Source organism: Erpetoichthys calabaricus, chromosome 5 (assembly GCF_900747795.2).
Source record: "Erpetoichthys calabaricus chromosome 5, fErpCal1.3, whole genome shotgun sequence".
NCBI classification, from domain to species: Eukaryota; Metazoa; Chordata; class Cladistia; order Polypteriformes; family Polypteridae; genus Erpetoichthys; species Erpetoichthys calabaricus.
In genome coordinates this window covers 8,809,482-8,830,324 of record NC_041398.2, presented here as the reverse complement: position 1 = coordinate 8,830,324, position 20,843 = coordinate 8,809,482, and the positions used below count along the sequence as shown (strand labels likewise).

Below are 20,843 nucleotides of genomic sequence, written 5' to 3'. Positions count from 1 at the left end.
ACTACAGAAAAATAAATGAACAGGTGATAATAACAGAGGAGACTGTAAAATAGAGGACTGTGAAGAATGAAACATGACGTCATTTACAAAGGAATCAAACTCAGACACATTTAGTGTTTTGGTCGAATCTTTAGGATTAGCGGTAATTGATTCTACTGGCACACTCACAGTCTATGGAGAGAAATGCTAAGACAACGACATTAGTCAGCCTGACCAGAATGAAGTCAACAAGCTGAGGAACTCAAACATTTCAAGCAGCAGAGCTTTCATATTTAGAGCTGGCAAAGTTGTGCATTCCACCAAATGAGTGAAAATTCCTGTAAAGATTGGAGAGACATGATGTGGCACTGAAACAAAGTGGTGCCAGCTGAAATGCCAATGTTGTTCAGTAAAACATTCTTGAAAAGGGCAGGGACACTTTTAGATAATGAAAATGCAGTGATGCTTAATCAGCCAGTGATTCTTGAATTAACCAGCTCTGCTCATTACTGTGTGAACATCTCAGATAAAGAAACAAAAACGATGAGCACTGTGAACGTGAGATTCTAAGAGTCTCAGAAAACAGGAGAGAAGCAAAAGGCTTTGTTAAACTTCACCTCCAGTGTGGACCTGCTTCACTGGACCGATTACACAAACTGCTTCATTACACAGGAAACAAAGAGGCAGAGTGGGCTTCCTTACTTAAATAAATTGTTGAGAATTGTGAGACTCGCCTGAAATACGGCAAACCCAAACTCAGAGCAGCAGTTGGTTTGCCGCTAGCCTATGAATACAATGAAACTGTGGCTACAGACTGACATGAACGTCAAACAGGAGTACGGGGTCTTCACATCATTGACACATTCACATGTTTCACTGCAGGAAGTGTCGTAAAGACAAAGAGACCATCAGAAATTGTGACACAATTCATTCATTCGTTCTCAGATAAGTGGACATGGAGCTCCTTAGTGATAATGGTGGGGAATCAGAAAGATCGAATACGGACAGCACTCCAGAGACAGGTTTATTCAGAAAATGATACATCTGAGACAAAGTGGACAACAAAAGAGTGGACTGTGCAGAATGGAAGGGACCTGCAGATGTCATTGGACAGGATGGAGTTGTGAAATGTGTCAGACGTGGTGGTGCTCTTGGAAGGACCCACCATTCTAGGCTACGTAAAGTCAACGGTAAAAGTGACAATCGACATACCACCAGCAGTGAGAGAGATGAAGAGAGAGATTTATCTAACATTACATCAGATAATGAAGACACTGGAGATGAGAAGGAGACTCTAAACTCTTCAGTCCCAGTAGAAGATGTTGACGTTGAAGTTGAGCAAACTCACGGGTTAAGACGGAGTCATTGTGTTTGTCTAAAAAAAGTGGCAAACTGTGAGATATGTGGACAGAGATGGTGGCATACAGATAAAGTATTAGATTGGGCTGGAAAAGCAGAACTTGGTATAATTTAGAGTCTACTGATCCTGACAGCATTGCTGACACAGAAGGGTCTGTTGGCACATCAAGTGTGGATAATCTGCAAGATGAACCAGAAACTAATGAACTGCAACTATGGGTCTTGTGTGTGGAAATCACGGAGATATCAGCTAAGTCGGGAAAGCAGGAAGAGATAAGCAGCTGGGAAAGAAATGGAGCATCTGAGGAGGTGAAAAACCACAAGATGGATATGCCCTTTAAAAAGAGACTTCAGAGTTGGTCTCGTCTGTTGCGGGAGATGGACGTCTGAAGCTGAGCTCCTTTAGCAGTGGTGTTATTATTTCTTATTTTCCTTAGATATCCTGTGTTTATCCAACCCGAGGGTTCTATTACAGTATATGCAAGCATATATAAACATGGTCAGCAAAAAAAAGGGGTCAGAAAGAAACAGAAAAGAAACTTAAAGTTACATCTAAGCCGAAACAGGCAAGTCCAAGTTCAAGTTCAAGGTACGGCCTATCAGATACTGACCTGGAGCACCCAGGCTAAAGCCCAGACTCCTCTGGACCACGGTCGGCTGCATCGTCTCCAGTTGAGAGCGAAAAAGGGAGTGAATTTTTAAGTGATGCAGGTCATGATAGCTCACCGATTGGAGAAGATCACTTGAAACTGGAAAAGGCCTTGCAGTCCGTGCTCTCACCTACTCCTCGCGAGCCAGGAACATTGGCTGTAATAGAGTCCGCCGCTTCACGTACGGTGCACGAAAGCAGAAATGATCTGTCCAAACTGAAGGTGATGATCACTGAGCTCAAGCAAGAGATAAAGAATGATATAAAGAAAAATAAATAGTATGCTCAAGACAAACGGGAAGACAAGTGAGAAGACGTGGCGGGAGCTGCAATAGCTGCGGCACGATAATAAAGACTCGTATATAATCGCTTTGAGGCAGCCTTTAAAATGTATGCTGGAAAAAATTGAGGAGCACATTCAGGAAAACGTGTCTAAACTGAACACATTTGCCGATCAGCTGGAGGATATTAAGCAGACATTCACGACTCGAATTGATCCATCCATCCATCCATTTTCCAACCCGCTGAATCCGAACACAGGGTCACGGGGGTCTGCTGGAGCCAATCTCAGTCAACACAGGGCACAAGGCAGGAACCAATCCCGGGCAGGGTGCCAACCCACCGCAGGACACACACAAACACACCCACAAACCAAGCACACACTAGGGCCAATTTAGAATCGCCAATCCACCTAACCTGCATGTCTTTGGACTGTGGGCGGAAACCGGAGCGCCCGGAGGAAACCCACGCAGACACGGGGAGAACATGCAAACTCCACGCAGGGAGGACATCTACCATCCACTGCTGATGGAAAAGCAACAGCTGTGAATTCCGAATGCAAAAAATTCGGAGACAGACCTGCTGCTCTGGTAGATGGATGCAGAAGGAATAATATTAGAAGTGAAGGTCTACTTTAGAATCATGAAAGTCCATACCCAGTGAAATTCGTAGCTGAACTATTCTCCAAAATAATTAGAGAGGACTTTAAATCAGACACCAAGAAAGCTGCAGCTTATCGCATATGGGGATCAAACAACTCTAAGCATAGGACTTTTATTGTGTGCTTCAAGGCGTTACAATCTAAATTTAATTTAATGTCACTTCTCAGACAGAAACAAGAGATTATGTTTGAAAATAACCTAATTCGTGTTTTCCTTGACTTCTCACCCTCAACAGCTACTAAGTGTGCCTCTTTTTATAATATTAAACAGCACTTACGAAAAGCCAATATCAGATACAGCCTCTTGTATCCTGCCAAACTGAAAGTGGAGATTCAAGGCAAACATTACATATTTACCAGTAGAGAGGAAGCAGATAAAGAGAGTTAAGAAAGCTGATCCCGACACTTAATAAGACCGTGAGTCGCACCCTGTCATGGCATCGTAAAGAAGACATCACCGGCTGTCTGATCCGCTTGCAATGACATGGGTACAGGAATTATACACCCTGTTCCCTTCTCGGTCACCATCTGTTTTTATTTTAATTACAGTTTTACATGTTTATGTATTTATGTGTGGAAGAAGTTAAATTAGTAACCCTTTTTTTTTTTTTACTATTGTAAAGAAGGCTGTTTAACATCATACCCTGGGTTTATTATCTGAACATTTCAAGAATTTTGAAGATTTTCTTTTTTTGGTTAGGTTTATAGTACTTACAACCCCAAATCAGAAAAAGTTGGGACAGTGTGGAAAATGTGAATCAAAAAAGAATAAAGCAAGTTATAAATTCTCCTCAAATTTTATTTCATTGCAGACAGTATGAACACAAAATAATTCATGTTTTTTTTTGTCAACATCATTTGATTTGTAAATAAATATCCATTCTTGCCATTCAGGCTTGCAACACATTTCAAAAAACGTTGGGACAGTACAGCATTTACCACTTTGTACAGTTCCCCTGTTTTTTAACAACACTTAAAAGACGTTTAGGCATTGAAGAAATCAAGTGACTCAGTGTTGCAGGTGTTAGTTTGTCCCATTCTTCCTGCAAACAACATTTTAGGTGCGCAACAGTACGGGGTCTTCGTTGACGCATTTTTCGTTTCAAAATGCACCAAACATTCTCTATAGGAGACAAATCAGGGCTGCAGGCAGGCCAGTCAAGCATCCGCACCCTCTTCTTACGCAGCCATGCCTTTGTTATGCGCGCAGTATGTGGTTTGGCATTGTCTTGCTGAAATAAGCATGGGCGTAACTGGAAAAGACGTCGTCTTGAAGGCAGCATTTGTTCCTCCAAAACTGAGATATACTTCTCAGCATTGATGGTGCCATCGCAGAAGTGCAAGTTACCTTTGCCGAAGGCACTGACACAACCCCATACCATGACAGACCCTGGCTTTTGGACTTGTATCTGGTATCAGTCTGGATGGTCCTTTTCCTCTTTGGTCCACAGCACACGGCGTCCATTTCTTCCAAAAAAGATGTGAAAAACCGATTCATCTGACCACAATACACGTTTCCACTGCACAATGGACCATCCCAGATGCCTCCGAGCCCAGAGAAGTCGACGGCGCTTCTGGACACTATTTATGTAGGGCTTCCTTTTGGCACAGTACAGTTTTAGCTGGCATTTCCTAATGTAACTATGTACTGTAGTGCTTGAGAGGGACTTCCTGAAGTAGTCCTGAGCTCACGCAGTTATATCATTTATTGATGAATGACGGTTTTTAATGCAGCGCCGTCTGAGGGCTCGGAGATCAAAGCCATTCAGTTTAGGCTTGCACCCTTGGCCTTTGCACACGGTAATTTCTCCAGATTCCCCGATTCTTTTCACTATGTTATGCACTGTAGAGGGAGAAATGCCCAAATCTCTTCCTACCTGTCTTTGAGAAACGTTTTTCTTCATGATTTCAAAGATTTTTGCCCGCATTTGGTGGCAAACTGGCGATCCTCTGCCCATCTTTGTTCCTAAAGGAGTAGGCCTTTCCTCGATGCTGCTTTTGCAATCACCTGTTAACATCACCAGTTTCAAATCACATCATTATTTAGTTATTATACCTCATTATTACCCCTTAATTGCCCCCATCCCAACTTTTTTTGGAATGGTTTGCAAGCCTGAATGGCAAGAATGGATATTTATTTACAAATCAAATGATGTTGACCAAAAAAAAAAACATGAATTATCTTGTGTTCATACGGTCTGCAATGAAATAAAATTTGAGGAGAATTTATAACTTGCTTTTTTCTTTTTTTATTCACATTTTCCACACTGTCCCAACTTTTTCTGATTTGGGGTTGTAGACTGTATTGGCAACAGATATCTCTATTTTATTTCACATGCACTGCTGCTGGGGGGCTTGTTTTGTTTTGGACGTGCTCTGTCTCTAGGTGTGTCAGAGGACTGGGACTTTGTGAAGTGGGGTTCAGCCTCACGTGGGAGAAAGAGAGCAAGCTATCTCTAACCTATTCTTTCACTCATTATAATTATAATTACCAACTAGCAACAGACTGCATGGCAATAACCCCTGGGAAAATTTGAAATTAAGGTTAAAGCTGTCTCACTTTTGGTTAAGACTATAAAACGACATCAAAAATTCAGAATCAATGTCTCCAAGACGGAACAGTTAATTTTGTGAGCTGGAATGTTAAAGGCCTGAATCACGAATTTAAAAGAAAGAAAGTATTCTCTCACCCAACAGGTCTAAATGCTAAAATAGTATTTTTACAGAAGACCCACTTACTAATCAAGGATCAGTTCAGACTACAACAGGACTGGACTGGCCAAATGTTCCATTCCAGCTTTACAAAGAAAACTAGAGGTGTTGGAATTCTCATACATTGAATAGTCTCATTTGTAGCATCAGATGTTGTATCTGATCCTGAAGGGAGATAAATTATTGTTATGGGTAATTTATTTAATTGTAAAGTGATTCTGATAAAGGTTTATGCATCCAATGTCGATGATAGGGAATTCATCCAAAATGTATTTGCATCCATTCACAATATGAACACTCAAAAAATATTATGGCTGGGGATTTTAATTGTGTTTTAAAAACAGACCTATAGATCTCCCTGTCACAGGGGTGATGACATCTAACACTGCAAAGACAATCACACAGTTTGTAACTGACCACAACTTATCAGACCCCCTGGAGATTTCAAAACCCAAATTCAAGAACATATTCCTTCTTTTCATCAGTGCATCATTGCTACTCAAGAACTGATTATTTTTTTGTAGATAATAATTTCTTGCCTACGATTAAATTCTGCAAGTACGACGCTAATGTTATTACCGACCATGCACCTCTGATCTTGGAGCTAAAATCATTATGCCCCACATATTCATCTCGCAGATGGCATCTTAACCCACTTCTATTAGCAGATGAGAACTGTACAGAATTTATATCAAAACAAATCAGCTTCTTCCTAGAGACAAATACATCCTCAGAGGTCTCTGCATGAACACTCTGGGAAACCCTGCAGGCCTTCTTAAGAGGACAGATTACTCGTATCTTTCCCACAGAAATAAATTGGAAACCAAGAAAGTATCAAAGCTAACCAGCGAAATTACTAGAATAGATGAAGAACATGCCAGGTGTCCAAGTGAGGCTCTTCATAGGAAAAGGCAGGATCTGCATTCAGAACTCAACCTCTTAACAACTAAACAAACTGATCAACTAATTTATAAATCAAGACATCATTACTATGAACACGGAGAGAAAGCTAATAAGCTCTTAGCTCAATAAATCCACAAGCAAGAAATTCACAATGCAATCCCAGCAATCACCAACACAAATGGAGACGAAATTACTGACCATAAAAATATAACGCACACATTTAGAGACTACTATAAATCTTTATATTCTATGGAGTTTCAAGAAGACAAGACACAATCTAATGCATTTTTGGATACATTACAGATACCACAAATAAATACTTTTAGTGCAGAGGAATTGGATAAACGTCTGGTGCTATCAGAATTACGAGATGCTATAAAGTCCCTTCAGAGTGGGAAAGCAGCAGACCCCGAATTCTCATTTACATGATCTGTGCAGAAATTTTTCAAAACCCAGCAGGATCTGATTAATAACATTTTAGAATAAGCTTTTAAAGCACTGAGGAGGCAGATTCATTACCCTATTCTCTTTATTTTTCTTATCCATTTATCTATATTCACTTATTAAATTTTACTAGGTTTAAGTTTTATTCTGCTGCCCATGCGCTCTCTCTGGTGGTGGTGGTGGTGGTGGTGGGGGGTTTGTTTTCAATCCTACTCTTGTAAAAGTAATCTATTTGTATGGAATGCTGTGTGATTTCAATAAAATCAATAAAAAATTCAAAAAATAAAAATAAAAACAGCTTCAGCAGGAATCGCACATAAAGACCACCTAGTGGCACAAGGGTCTGAGAGACCAGATAGGAGTGGGCTCAACACGGATTCACCAACATGGGCATCAGAATCTGCTCATCAAGGTCTCTGAGGCGGCACTGACACTTTAAACAACGAAGACAGACATTGGAGCTCCAGCCCATAATAGTCGAGTCGCGGCTCTGCAGCTTTCACACTTTTATGGCTTCATATGGTTGGATGCAAACAGCCCTGATAGGCTCACCAGTACCCTGATTTGAGTCCTGTTCTTCATTTAACACGGCCATCTCTAGTAAACAAAAATATAAAAGTACATAAAAATACTGAAAGCAGTCGTAAAGGATAAAAGACATCAAATAAAACAATACCGCTTCAAATATCACAAAAATGTACTCGTAATGCAATGCCAGATGTAGATTTACTGTATCCCTCCAGCAGCACTAGCTTGTGTAATGTTTGTATTTTTATTTCCCATTAAACAAATCAAAGTCTCCCTGTTACAGTGAAACCGCACGAGCATCTTTACTGATAAGAAAACAAAACAAAGAATGAAATAATTTAAAATTATTTCTAATAGGTCTCAGTATGAGACAAATTGGTGGAAATTAAACCTGAACGCGCCCTGTAAAATTAAATCGTGCGACGCCACTTTAATAAAAAAAGTTTGCCGATGACGACTTTAGAGGTAAAATGAAAAAACACAAAGAACGACGGGGCCGTGCGGGAGTGAGCGGCTGAACAAGCGCGTGCACGGCGGACAACACAGTTCGGAGCATGCGCGAAAACAAAGGGAGAAGCGGCACGGAAAAGTGCACGAGCGAGAAGAGAGCAAAAGCGATCCCAACTTAACGCGCTTCCGCCAAGTCAGATGTAGCATTACATTTCACAGGACACCGACCGGAACATAAATTAACGTATCGCCAGCTAAAAGTGCGAGACCCCCGTCATCCACAATAAACTCGTGAAGGTGCGATTTCCTGTGCCGCCTCCTGCACGTAGAGCTCAATCCCCAACACTTAAAAGCGAACCACGCGGCGTCAGGCACCTCCTCAAATCTAAAGCCGCTCAGCATGTCGCGGTCTTCCTCACTACTGGCATTCCCACCCGTGCGCGATCCCCACGTTCGACTTTGTCGCACCTACCGTACCTTTACTTGATCTTTTACCCGTGAAGAAGTCTGAATACGAGGGTCTCATAAGAGCAAAGTAGTGATGCGCTGCTGGATACAATAGCTATGATGCTTGCTTGAAATGCGCCTGTCACGTGATTTTGAGGCACGCTAGCGTCGCGACGTCATTGATATCTGCGCAGTCAGCTGCCGATTTGGTCAGCCCCCTCATCTGCTGAACGGCTTTGGCTCAAAGCGTAAAATCAGTTGGCCCTGCTGCATCTGTAAGATGTGCTTAAATCGAGTTTAAATCCTAGTTGGGGCTCGCGTATGGTCGCTGCCCAAAGTCAAAAAAGGACTTTTTAAAAGAGCTATGCAGTACCTGTGTGTGACTTAACAAATACGTTTAGCAGACATTATGAAGGATTCACATGGGTAACCTCGTTCCTTGTTGTGTAGTCTTGTCCGCCTAGAATCTGTAACAAACTGATGAGTATATTTTGCGTAAGGCAGCACGTATTATAACAATCCAGCGTCACCCCATATCGACTCTTAAACTAATAGCGAAATCAGGTCCTGTCTCACTCATTGTTCTTTATTGTCCTCAAAATACAATGCATCCTTCTTATCCGATCTGATTGAATTTTTGACCCACCTAAGCTCTTACTCTCAGAGAATTACCCTTCTTGGTGATTTCAACATCCATATTGACATTACTACATCTAAACTGAGAAATGAATTCCTATCCTTACTGGACTGCTTTGACTTGACACAACATGTTGATTTCCCCCCCCATTCTAGCGGTCATATATTGGACCTGATCTGCACTTCTGGACTATCTGGTATCAACATTCACAGCACTGATTTGGGACTCTCTGACCATAAAGCAGTATTTTTCACTGTCTCATTACCTCTCCCACCTCTTACCTGAAAACGACAAATTTCTTACAGAAACCTTAAAATTATCTGTCCCTCTATCCTTTCTGGATCCATTTCTGATCTTTTACTGTCTTCACCTATTCCATCAACACTAGATAGTTTTGTTCACCACTATAACACAGCCCTTCACTCAGCATTAGATAAAACAGCTCCTTTAAAACATAAGGAGGTTTCCTTTAAACGTTCAGCTCCTTGGTATAACTCAGAATTGCGATCTATGAAAGCAGCTGGCCGACGCCTTGAGAGAATGTCACGTCAGACTGGCCTCACCGTGCACATCCAGGCTTTCTCTGACCACCAAAGAGCTTACAGAGAAGCACTAACTTCTGCCAAGAACACCCATTACGGCAGACTAATAGAAAGTGGCCATGATAACCCAAGGGTTTTGTTCTCTGTAGTTAATAAACTACTCGAACCCGCATCTGGTCCAACTACCTCTTCTACTGAAGTCTGTGAGGAATTCCTCCACTTTTTCCGTAACAAAATTGAAGATCTAAATAATTCAACTAACATAAATACATCATCTGTTTATATCTCTCCCTGTTTCCCACTCCATCGAGATCCTTCTCTAAGTTCTCACCAGTCACATCAGCGTTTGTTAATAACCTGCTTTATAAGATGAGGCCGACTACTTGTGTACTGGACCCCATCCCCACCACACTACTTAAATCCTGCCTTCATGCCATAATCCCGACTGTTACAACAATAATAAACTCATCCCTTGACACTGGCTCTGTGCCACTCACTTTTAAAATCGCTTCTGTAACCCCAATGTTAAAAAAGTCTGGCCTTGATGCTGACAATCTTAACAATTTCCGGCCTATTTCTGACTTACCTTTCCTGTCAAAAGTTCTTGAGCGTGTTGTAGCTTCCCAACTCACCAATTACCTAACCTCTAGTAATTTGATGGACACTTTCAGTCTGTTTCAGGGTGCGGCACAGCTGTGAAACTGCTCTGCTACGGGTAACCAATGATTTGCTTATGGCAGCAGACTCTGGACAAACCAGCATATTAATTCTGTTAGACCTCAGTGCAGCATTTGACACTCAGGTCAGACATGACATCCTACTGTCCAGAATGGAGAACATGCTGGTATCTCTGGCACTGCCCTCCAGTGGTTCAAGTCCCATCTGACTGATAGGCAAGAGTTTGTTAGTCTTGGCAACAGCAGATCCAGCTCAGCGCCAGTCACACAAGGAGTCCCTCAAGGCTCTGTCCTTGGTCCTCTGCTTTTCTGTATTTACATGTGTCCCCTTGGCCATATTATCTGTAGTTATGGACTGGGTTATCATTTTTATGCAGATGATACCCAGCTCTACTTCAGTGTTAAAAGTTGACATTCATCAGAGCTTTCTCACCTCACAACTTACCTCAGTGAAATTAAAACCTGGATGGAGCAGAACTCTTTAAAATTAAATTGCAATAAAACTGAACTCCTGCAAATTGGGACTAAAATGCAACTTAATAAAATGAGCTCCTTCCCTGTCCATCTTGGCAGTGATCTCATCAGACCTGCCTCTACTGTAAAAAATCTTGGTGTCATTTTTGATTCCTCCCTCACTTATTCCACTCACATAAATCACATTAAGAAACTTTCTTACTTTCACCTCCGTAACATATCCCGTGTTCGCTCCTTCCTCTCCTTCTCTAATGCTGAGAAACTTGTCCATGCTTTTATCACATCCTGCATCAATTATTGTAATTCCCTACTGGCAGGTGACCCTTCTAATCTTATATCACAGCTCCAGCTTATTCAAAACTCAGCTGTAAGAGTCGTTACTCGAACCAGCAGCAGCGAGCACATCACACCATCCTGCTCCGTCTTCACTGGCTCCCTGTGTCCTACAGAATCGAATATAAAATCCTACTAATAACCTACAAAGCTTTAAATAACCTCGCACCAAACTACATCAGTGACCTTCTCCATCACTATGTGCCTGCCCGCCCACTAAGGTCCTCTGATTCTGGTAATCTTGTTGTGCCCCTCACTAATCTACACTCCATGGGTGACAGCAGGGCCTTCAGCTGTATAGCGCCCAGACTCTGGAATGACCTACCGAAATTAATCAGATCAGCTGACACCATGAATTCTTTTAAAAAACAACTCAAAACTCATCTGTTCAGTTTGGCTTTTAGCTCGACTTGACTTTATTACCCTTCTCTCAGTTTACTTCTCTGTCAAGATGCTCATGTAACCTGTATGTGTGTGCGTGAGACCATCAATTATGTTGTCTGGTTTTTTTTTCAGAATTCACTGTCTTAATCTTCTTTATTTATTTATCCGGTTTGTACAATGCTATATACTGTATATGCTGTCGTTCATTATTATATTCTGTAAATGCCTTGAGCATGGGAAAGGCGCTATATAAATAAAATGTATTATTATTATTATTATTATTATTATTATTATTATTATTATTATTATTATTATTTTTATCGATCATATCAGAGAGGCTAAGAAACGCTTCACCAAAGCCGACTTGTATCTGCGTAAGACACTCTCATTAAACGTTTTTACTATTCGGTGATTCCCAGATCTGTAGCTGATTTGTATTATTGATATCCAAAAAGCAATGTGAGTAAAAGTGAGCTCTGCATAACTAATCACAACTGTCTTTAAAACAGAATCAGTGCAATCGACAGCGTCTTCTGCAATTTAGGGAAAGCCTCGGGATTTCTGCGTTAACGAGACAAAAATGTTGAAAAAAAACTGCAAATTCATCCAGAGGTGAACATAAAGATCATTCAAGTACTGACAAGAAGGAGCAGCTGGATATGCACATCTGGAGCCAAACTTTCTAAAAAGCACCTGACTTTGTCAGCAACATCCTTTCCTTATGAAATCATCTTTTCAATGAAGGCTAAATAAGTTGTGTAGTGAAGAATTATGTTGTTTCGGGTTAAATTACAACCACTGCACACATCCGGTCAGGCATGGATGAAGATGTCCAAGTTCTATTTATTAATTTCATCCAAGCTTATACAAATGTGAAGATAGGGATTTATAATTAATTACGCAAACTTTTACATTTAAACGAAGCTCCTACTCTACTGCTCAGATACCACAAAACTAATCTATAATATTCAAAGTGAAGCGCTGTGATTAGCCAAGTTTCAACTCAGCACAGGCCAATCACAATAACTAATAAATCAAGGTGGAAGACAACTAATGTGAATTTCCCATTGGGACTAATAAAGTATCTATCTATCTATCTATCTATCTATCTATCTATCTATCTATCTATCTATCTATCTATCTATCTATCTATCTATCTATCTATCTATCTATCTATCTATCTATCTATCTATCTATCTATCTATCTATCTATCTATCTATCTATCTATCTATCTAACTAATTGAAGGGATACCACACATAAATAATATATTGCCTTTTCAACACAGAGACCTCCGTCTGTCTGAAGGGAACGAGAAGGTGACATGTGAGGGGACAAAAACTGAATATCCTGATCATCCTGTTAGATTTGAGTGCTGTTACCAAGTTCTGTACAGAGAGGCTTTGACTGGAACTTGCTGTTACGGGGAGGTGAAGTGCAGTGGATGCCTCATGAGGATTGGAGTCGCATATAAAGGACTGAGCAGGAGAACATGGCGGGGAGTCCCTCCTTGGATACGATGACAAGCACTGGGGTTTGCAGTGCTGTGTGTCACAATGACAAGCAGACTGCAATCAGCGCCCCCTACAGCCCCAGTGTGTGTATCTGGACAGGTCTGCTGTCTCTCTGTCATTTTATAGCGTCTCACACACAATGACCCTCCTGCACAGGTTCAACACCTCCTTCACTGAGCCCCTCTATCCAGGGTTTAGGTTTGGTCTTCACTCCAGTATAAGAATCAGCCATCTGACACCATGTGACTACTGACCAGTACCCTCCACCAATCACTTGATGTCCCCCACAAGCGCAGGTCATTTTTGTGTTTGTAGTTTGGGGTCAACATGGATTTCACAAAATCTGGGGGGGGCAGCACGTCTATAACTGAATTTGGAGTTGAGAATGCAGGGTGAGTGCGGCTGTCAGGACCTCCATTGTTATTGGGTTTGAGGAGCCAATCAGCTGTGTGTGTGTCATAGTGAGGGGCGGGGTGTGAGAGAGTAATGTGGATGTAGCAGAACGTAAGTGTTTTGGTTTGCAGTGCACAGTGAAATATATAAGTGATTGTTTTAGAAATGTTATAAAGAGATGGCTGAATGGTCAAGTAAACAAGCAGAATGTTTCAGGGAGATGCCGAGTAGAGAACTGGAACTCTGTGATGTTCTTTCATGCTCATAGTAAGTCTTGCCAGTTGGCACGTATGCAGTTTTCATAACAGGATATGTGCTGAATTCAAGTGATATTGAAGAACAAGGACATTATGGAGAAAGACTTTTATCTTAACGTGGTTGTGCTCTAATCTAAAGTACCTCATGTCTTTTAACCAATCAGAGAATAATATTCAGGAATTAATTCAGCACTATTATACAAATTTAGTTGTTTATAAAATGGTCCTCTGTCCATTCTTTTTGACCATTCTCTAACAAACTACTGTGATGAATGCTTCGTCTTCGGTATTTTCTGAGGAGTAAATTAAAGATGCAATGAACGAGTTTCCTCCTGCCTGATTACTGACTCAAAGGGGTTTTATCAGACTTGTCCTAGTAGAGGAAAAGTTTCTTTAATTAAGAAGTTGATTTCTTCCACAGGGGGCACCTCAGACCTACAGATACTTGTCTGACCAGAAGGGTCTCCATGTTGATTCACAACCGCATGACCCCCGAGTGTCATTGAAAGTCAACTGTTTAAAATACTGCTGGAGCAGCACTGCTGAAAGGCACTATATAGACTAAGTATCAGGAGCTCTGGAATAGTGACTATGTGTAGGAGCGAGTGACAGATGGGACTACTGTAGAGTGTCCTCCCTCCATTGATCACTCAAGGTGTCCATCATTTCTGAATCAATCCACTGAGGACTCACGGGTCAGTCAGATGTCGGCCATAGTGACAAGAGTTTGGTGTTCTACTGAGTCACTTGACGTCACATTAGACATTAACCTCACCACCTTCTTCTTGTGTCCAGCTTTGTCAGTTCTGCTATTCTGGAAAATCCGAAATTCTCAAAAAAATGAATTCTCAGTGAAGGTTGGGATCTCCCTCCGGTGACAGAGGAAAATCAGAAGTGGCAGTTTGAAAGGATTCTTATTCATTCAAGCAGTAATGGTCTGAAATTTCACCTTCTCTGACAAGCTGGAGATCGATTTCAAATAAATATAAACAGATAGATAGATAGATAGATAGATAGATAGATAGATAGATAGATAGATAGATAGATAGATAGATAGATAGATAGATAGATAGATAGATAGATAGATAGATAGATAGATAGATAGATAGATAGATAGATAGATAGATAGATAGATAGATAGATAGATAGATAGATACTTTATTAATCCCAAGGGGAAATTCACAACAATATAAACAAAGGGCTTAAAGACACTAAAGTCTGACCTCACTTAAACCTTAAAACTATCTATTCCAAAAATGCCAGGGTGTTTAATGTTGCGTTGTCAGGTGTAGCTCTCAAGGAGACATCTTCTTTGTCTTCTTGTTTCAGCTCCTCCCGTTAGGGGTCACCACAGCAGATCATCTTCTTCCATATCTTCCTATCCTCCTCATCATGCTCTGTCACCTCCATCACCTTCATGTCCTCTCTCACCACATCCATAAACCTCCTGTTAAGCCTTCCTCTTTTCCTCTTACCTGGCAGCTCTATCCTTAACATCCTTCTCCCAGTATACCCAGCATCACTCCTCTGCACATGTCCAAACCAACACAATCTCACCCCACCTGAGCTGACTCTCTAATGTCCTCATTTCTAATCCTGTCCATCCTCGTCACACCCAGTGCAAATCTTAGCATCTTTAACTCTGCCACCTCCAGCTCTGTGTCCTGCTTTCTGGTCAGTGCCACCGTCTCCTGCCCATATAACAGAGCTGGTCTCACTACCGTCCTGTAGACCTTCCCTTTCACTCTTGCTGATACCTGATCTAAATCAGGGGTGTCCAACTCTGACCTTCATCTTTCTTTATTTTCTGAAACTGTATGACAGCAAAGGCTATCTGGTCATGTGTTGGGTCATTTTGTATTTCATTACTGTTTGGTTGCTAATTAAGGAATAAAAGAAACAGATAAGGGGTCTGAGTCTCAAATAGCAAGTCAATTAAAATGAAGAGGAAAAAAGTTAATTAGCAGCAAAAATGGGAAATTAATTAAGAAAATGGTTAGAATGAAAACCTGCGGCCCTCCAGGATTGACGTTGGACCCCCCTGATCTAAATTAAACAAGGAAACAGTCAAGTCTCCATGTGCCTCATGTGTTCTTTAAAATGGTGATGATAAGCAGGCGTGTGTATGTTTAATGAAGTTACCGTTCAGGAGAAGACATCTATCCCACTAAACAGCACAATATTGTACCTTGTTTTACAAAGGCAAAAAATAAAAAATAAATAAATATTAAAAGATAAAATGATTATGAACATGTCTAACTGTCCTTACCTTATTACCTCAGTCTGTCCCACTGGACTCCCTTTCACTCGTCTACAGCATATCCAGCGTGAGGTATTCTCAGTTTTATGTCTAAACCCAAAGCGTCAAGTTCTTCATCTGACCGGTGCTGTAGACTCCTTGAGGTGAGGTTTGCTTCAGCCATACACCTCGATACACACACAGCCAAGGGACTGGCAAAGCAGGGAATGGGATTAACAGTTGGATCAGCAATCTTGGATTCTGCCTCACGTGTGATGAAGGGTGTGAGGCCGAGCGTCGGTGATGTGGCACTTAATTCTAGGGAGGCAACAGTGCAACACGTCCTAGCAACACAGTCAAGAAGGATAAAGATACAAAATGGCAACAGGTCACACTTACAATTTAACAATAAACACAGTTTATTAATTGTCAATTCATTATTTACACCAAATGCTCCTGAATTAATAATCTCTAATGTACAAGGCCTCAACTCAAAATAAAGAAGCAGAAACAACATTTAAAGCAAACAAAAATGTCAAGAACGTTCACATTGTAAGAGGCCTGGCTCATCTTTGATTAACTCTGCTGGTTATCAGATGAAACGCAGAAAGCAAGCTCATGAAATGTCGGCTAACAGGAGCGCCGCAGAACAATCCCACCACTCAGGTGAGTCCTTCTGAATGAAGACATACCATGGAGGGCAGCTGGCATTGTTCACGTCTTACAAGTCTGTCCTTCTCAGAGTGCCATCCACTTTGTGCTCCAGTCCTAAACTCTAAATGTGCTACGGGGTGCAGTGGGGTTGCCGATCTGGAAGTGGCACTCTATACAGGGCTGATGAATGGTGACATAAAAATCAACAAAAGAGACCGATCACAAATGTCACATTACATGTTTGTGTGATCTTTGTGATGACATTACAGTTTCAGAACATGCTAACTGATAAATAACAGACTTATGAACTTTGAACTCTGCATGCCACGGCTGTCCTCAACAGTCCACTCAGGAGTGACTGACAGATCTTTCTGCCAATCAGCTTTCTTCTTTTGTTTTCAGTTGGTACCTGCCTTTTCTGTGATGCCCTTTCTGATTTTGTCCTCATCACCTCTGCCACTGAGTGTGTTTCATCGATGTCACCTCTTCATTTTGTGGTTTCCACTTTTTATATTTTTCTGCATTCTTGCATTTCATAGCCAATGTACCCTTTTTAGATAAGTCCTTGTAAGAGTCAAGCTATACTCACACATTAGAGAACATTAATGAAATGAAATGTAAAAAGAGTGTGGCCAAAAAATGAAACATAAACTTACAAAATACAGAAAGTCAAGCAGAGTGAACCAATGCTGAGTAGTGAGGGGGTCAAATGTGACCTTTAGTGGTGGGGGTACAGAAGAAGCCACTTCTGCTTTTTGGAGTTTTCTGTCAAGTAAATAAAGTCGAAGCTTTGTGTAGCTGACACTCTCTCATAGCAGAGCTTTCTAATCGTCCATCCTGCTGTTGGAGTTTATTGAGCTCCTGTGGCCTTCAGCTTGTAGTCACGATGTGAAGAAACGTTGTCTTGGGTATCGATATGAAGAAGGACAATAAAATCAGTTCATTTCATTTTCATTGTGTTCTGCATTCATTATGGTGTCCCATTTCTCATAACATTATTATTATTATTTTAAATAATATTCCTTCTATTAATTAATTGATATTGAACTGTGGTCCCCTGTGCTAACCCTAGCATACTGTTGTGACTCCCTCTTCAGGTCTTAAACATTTCTCTTTGAACCCTGAATGTTTCATTTTATTTGTATTTCGATCTTCTTAAATTCCCACTTTTGGACTCACCCTTGACACACAGCTGATGAATGTGTTTGGTTTGTAAAGACTCTCATAATTTATAAATGATAACCTAAATTAGTGTAAAAGTCTTATAAAGCCCCTCTACTTTGGTCTGTCATGTGACGGCTCTCTTTTTAGTGTCCTGTCCTCCTCGACTGTCCCTCCCCAGTATTTGATCGGACAGCATTGGCTGTCAGCTGACATCACTAAATGACTTCTTCATTATCAGGGTTAAGAACGGCTGTCTGCACTCAGCCCAGGCGTCAGCCATCAGATGACATCCCAGAGACGGTACAAGTTCATTGCTACTCAGATAAGGCCACATCTGCAAAGCACTGAAACAAAAATATTCCTCTTGTTGTCAGTGGCACCTCCTGGTAGTTGGCACAGTACTGTGGATTTGATTTGACTTCTCCATTTTTTTATTAATACATTGAACTTTTTCAGTTGTGTTCTGTGGTTGAAGTTGTTATCAACACATAGTACTGTTGCTACCTCATTCTGTCATCTGGTGTTTGTATTGTTCACCATCTTATATCACAGCACTGGTGCAGAGATGATCAGTCCCTGTATGGCTGACGTCCTGGCAGTACAGTTTCTGAGTCCTTCATGAAATCTGACATGTTGCTGATGATGGCTGATACAGGAAGACCACTTTCAACATTTAGAACAGCGAAGAGGCTTACCACAAGTAAGCCAGTCATTTATGACTATGAAGGCCACGGCTGTCTAAAAAGCGTTTGCCACATTTAGGACAACAATGAGGTTTTTTTCTTGCACCTATAAGTTGTTGAAGAAGATTCTTGCTGTTTGTGAAATATGTGTTGTATTCCAGTGTGTTTATTCCAGTGTGAGTTCATATGTGGCTCTGAGGTTACCTTATATCTAGGATCTATTTGCCACCTTCAGTGTTATCTCCACTGTTCTTATGTATTTATTAACTACTTTCAACTGGAGTCCTTTGCCTCATTCAGAAGATTTTTCATCATTTTTTTTGGTTGAGGATCCAATGGAAAGATCATTTGTCATTTCTGGGACAGGCTTTACTCCAATGTGACTTTGTGTGTATCTCTGAAAACATTTTTGGGAAGGGTACTCGTTACAACATTCAGAACAGGTGTACTGCTTCTCTCCAGTGTGGATCCTTCTGTAGCACCGAAGTGTGCTTGGATGTGAGAATCGTTTGCCACACTCTGGCCAGCAATATGGTTTATCTCCAGAGTGAATCTTTAGGAGTCGTGCTGTCTGAGAAAAGCTTGCCACAGTCAGAATGAATTATTTTAGGTTTGTGAAGAGAACTGTTATATGAGAATCACATTCCATATTCAGTACAACTTTAAGGTTTATCTCCAGTATGAGTTATGATGTTGCACTGAAGTGTGTTTATATATAAGAATCGTTTCTCACATTCAGAACAGCAATGAGATTTTCTTCAGTATGGATTTTGGCATGTGCATAAAGACCTTTCTGGCTTGTATAACATTTGCCACATTCAGAACATACACACTGCATTTTCACTTTAGTCTGAGATTTTGTGTTTACTTGAAAAGAGCTAATGTTTAAAACCTTTTTCCACATTGAGAACAGCAATGTGGCTTTGCTCCAGTATCAATTTATGTATACCTTTGAAAATTGCATTTGTCAGAAAATTGTTCGGCACATTCTGGTCAGCAAAGAGGTTTTTCTCCTGTGTGGATTCTTCTGTGCCTCTGAAGTTGGCTTCTCCATGAGAACGACTTATCACATTCTGGACAACAATGAGGTTTTTCTCCTGTGTGGATTCTTCTGTGTATCTGAAGTTGGCTTCTCCATGAGAACAATTTACCACATTCTGAACAACAGTGAGGTTTTTCTCCTGTGTGGATTAATCTGTGCCTCTGAAGACTGCTTAAACATGAGAACGACTTACCACATTCTGAACAGCAATGAGGTTTTTCTCCAGTGTGGATTCTTCTGTGGTTCTGAAGATAGCTTATAAATGAGAACGACTTACCACATTCTGAACAACAATGAGGTTTTTCTCCTGTGTGGAGTCTTCTGTGCCTCTGAAGGTGGCTTCTCCTTGAGAAGGATTTACCACATTCTGAACAGCAGTGAGGTTTTTCTCCTGTGTGAATTCTTCTGTGTATCTGAAGACTGCTTCTCCATGAGAACGATTTACCACATTCTGGACAACAATGAGGTTTTTCTCCTGTGTGGATTATTCTGTGCCTCTGAAGACTATTTCTCATTGAGAACGACTTGCCACATTCTGGACAGCAATGAAGTTTTTCTCCTGTGTGAATCTTCATATGCTTATTAAGATCACTTTTCTGTGTGAATTGTTTGCCACATTCTAAATTTTTTTTTCCATTATGAATATGGATTTCTTTCTCCACTTGTTGTCGATCAGTTTTGATGGCTTCTCTATGTGTTGCTCCAGTAGCAGGGAAAGAACTGCACTGCAAAAAGGCTGCTGTCTGGTTCTCTGATCCTCTTGCTGATTTCTTCGTACTTTTCTCTTTGTATTGAGGAGAGGGATGACCAAATGAAGGTGGAGAGAAGCTGCCAATTTTCTGTAAATCTAAAATAACACAAAGATTTTAAGTTTTTTTTTTTATCCTACCACCTTTATCCAAGGCGACTTACAACATTTGAGACAAAATTGGTTACATTTCTCTTGTTCTTCCAAGTGGAGCACAGGCAGGTCAAGTGACTTGCTCGTGGTCACATGGTGTCAATAGCTGAATTTGAACCTGCAACTTCAGGGTTTAATGTCCAAATTCCTATCCATGAACCTCCTTTAAAAATAAATGAAACAGTACAAGTAAAGTGGTAGCACACTGCTTGGAGTTCATTCTTCACACTGAGGTGTCATTTATGATCTGACCACTCCATGTGTGCTCTTTACATGTGCTGGTGCTGTCTGTTCAACTTCTACATCTTTCTCTCATATGTGAAAGACAGGCCTAATCTGACCAATCGATCACAAATCAAAATCAGCCAATTTTCTCTCCAAATGACTTGACTGATAATCAGCAAATTAGCTGATCTTAACATTTGATCTTAAATAATAAAAAGCATGCAAGACAAAGTTCCAATATTACCAAAGTACAGAAGCATGTCCTCGCCAGTCTAACAGTTTAGTCTAGCTCAGTCACCTACTCTCACTCAGCC

At 40.8% G+C, this 20,843-nt stretch overlaps 1 protein-coding gene and 1 long non-coding RNA gene across 4 annotated transcripts in view; one reads left to right on the top strand and one right to left on the bottom strand.

The window, feature by feature from the left end:
* LOC114641543 (E3 ubiquitin/ISG15 ligase TRIM25-like) overlaps positions 1-20,843 on the top strand; it is a 329,583-nt gene that overhangs the window by 42,404 nt on the left and 266,336 nt on the right. Inside the window, exon 7 of one of the 3 annotated variants that reach the window (XM_028790581.2) lies at positions 13,128-13,263. The exons of the other annotated variants lie outside the window; for them this stretch is intronic. Within the exon in view, the coding sequence (XP_028646414.2) occupies positions 13,128-13,224 (97 nt within the window). The 3' untranslated portion in view covers positions 13,225-13,263. Of the gene's footprint in view, positions 1-13,127; positions 13,264-20,843 lie in introns of those variants that run through there. 3 annotated transcript variants of the gene reach the window in all.
* Positions 17,567-20,843, bottom strand: part of LOC127527872 (uncharacterized) — a 330,327-nt gene continuing 327,050 nt past the window's right edge. Inside the window, exon 3 of the long non-coding RNA XR_007935040.1 lies at positions 17,567-18,058. This is a non-coding gene — a long non-coding RNA (uncharacterized LOC127527872). The remainder of the gene's footprint in view (positions 18,059-20,843) is intronic.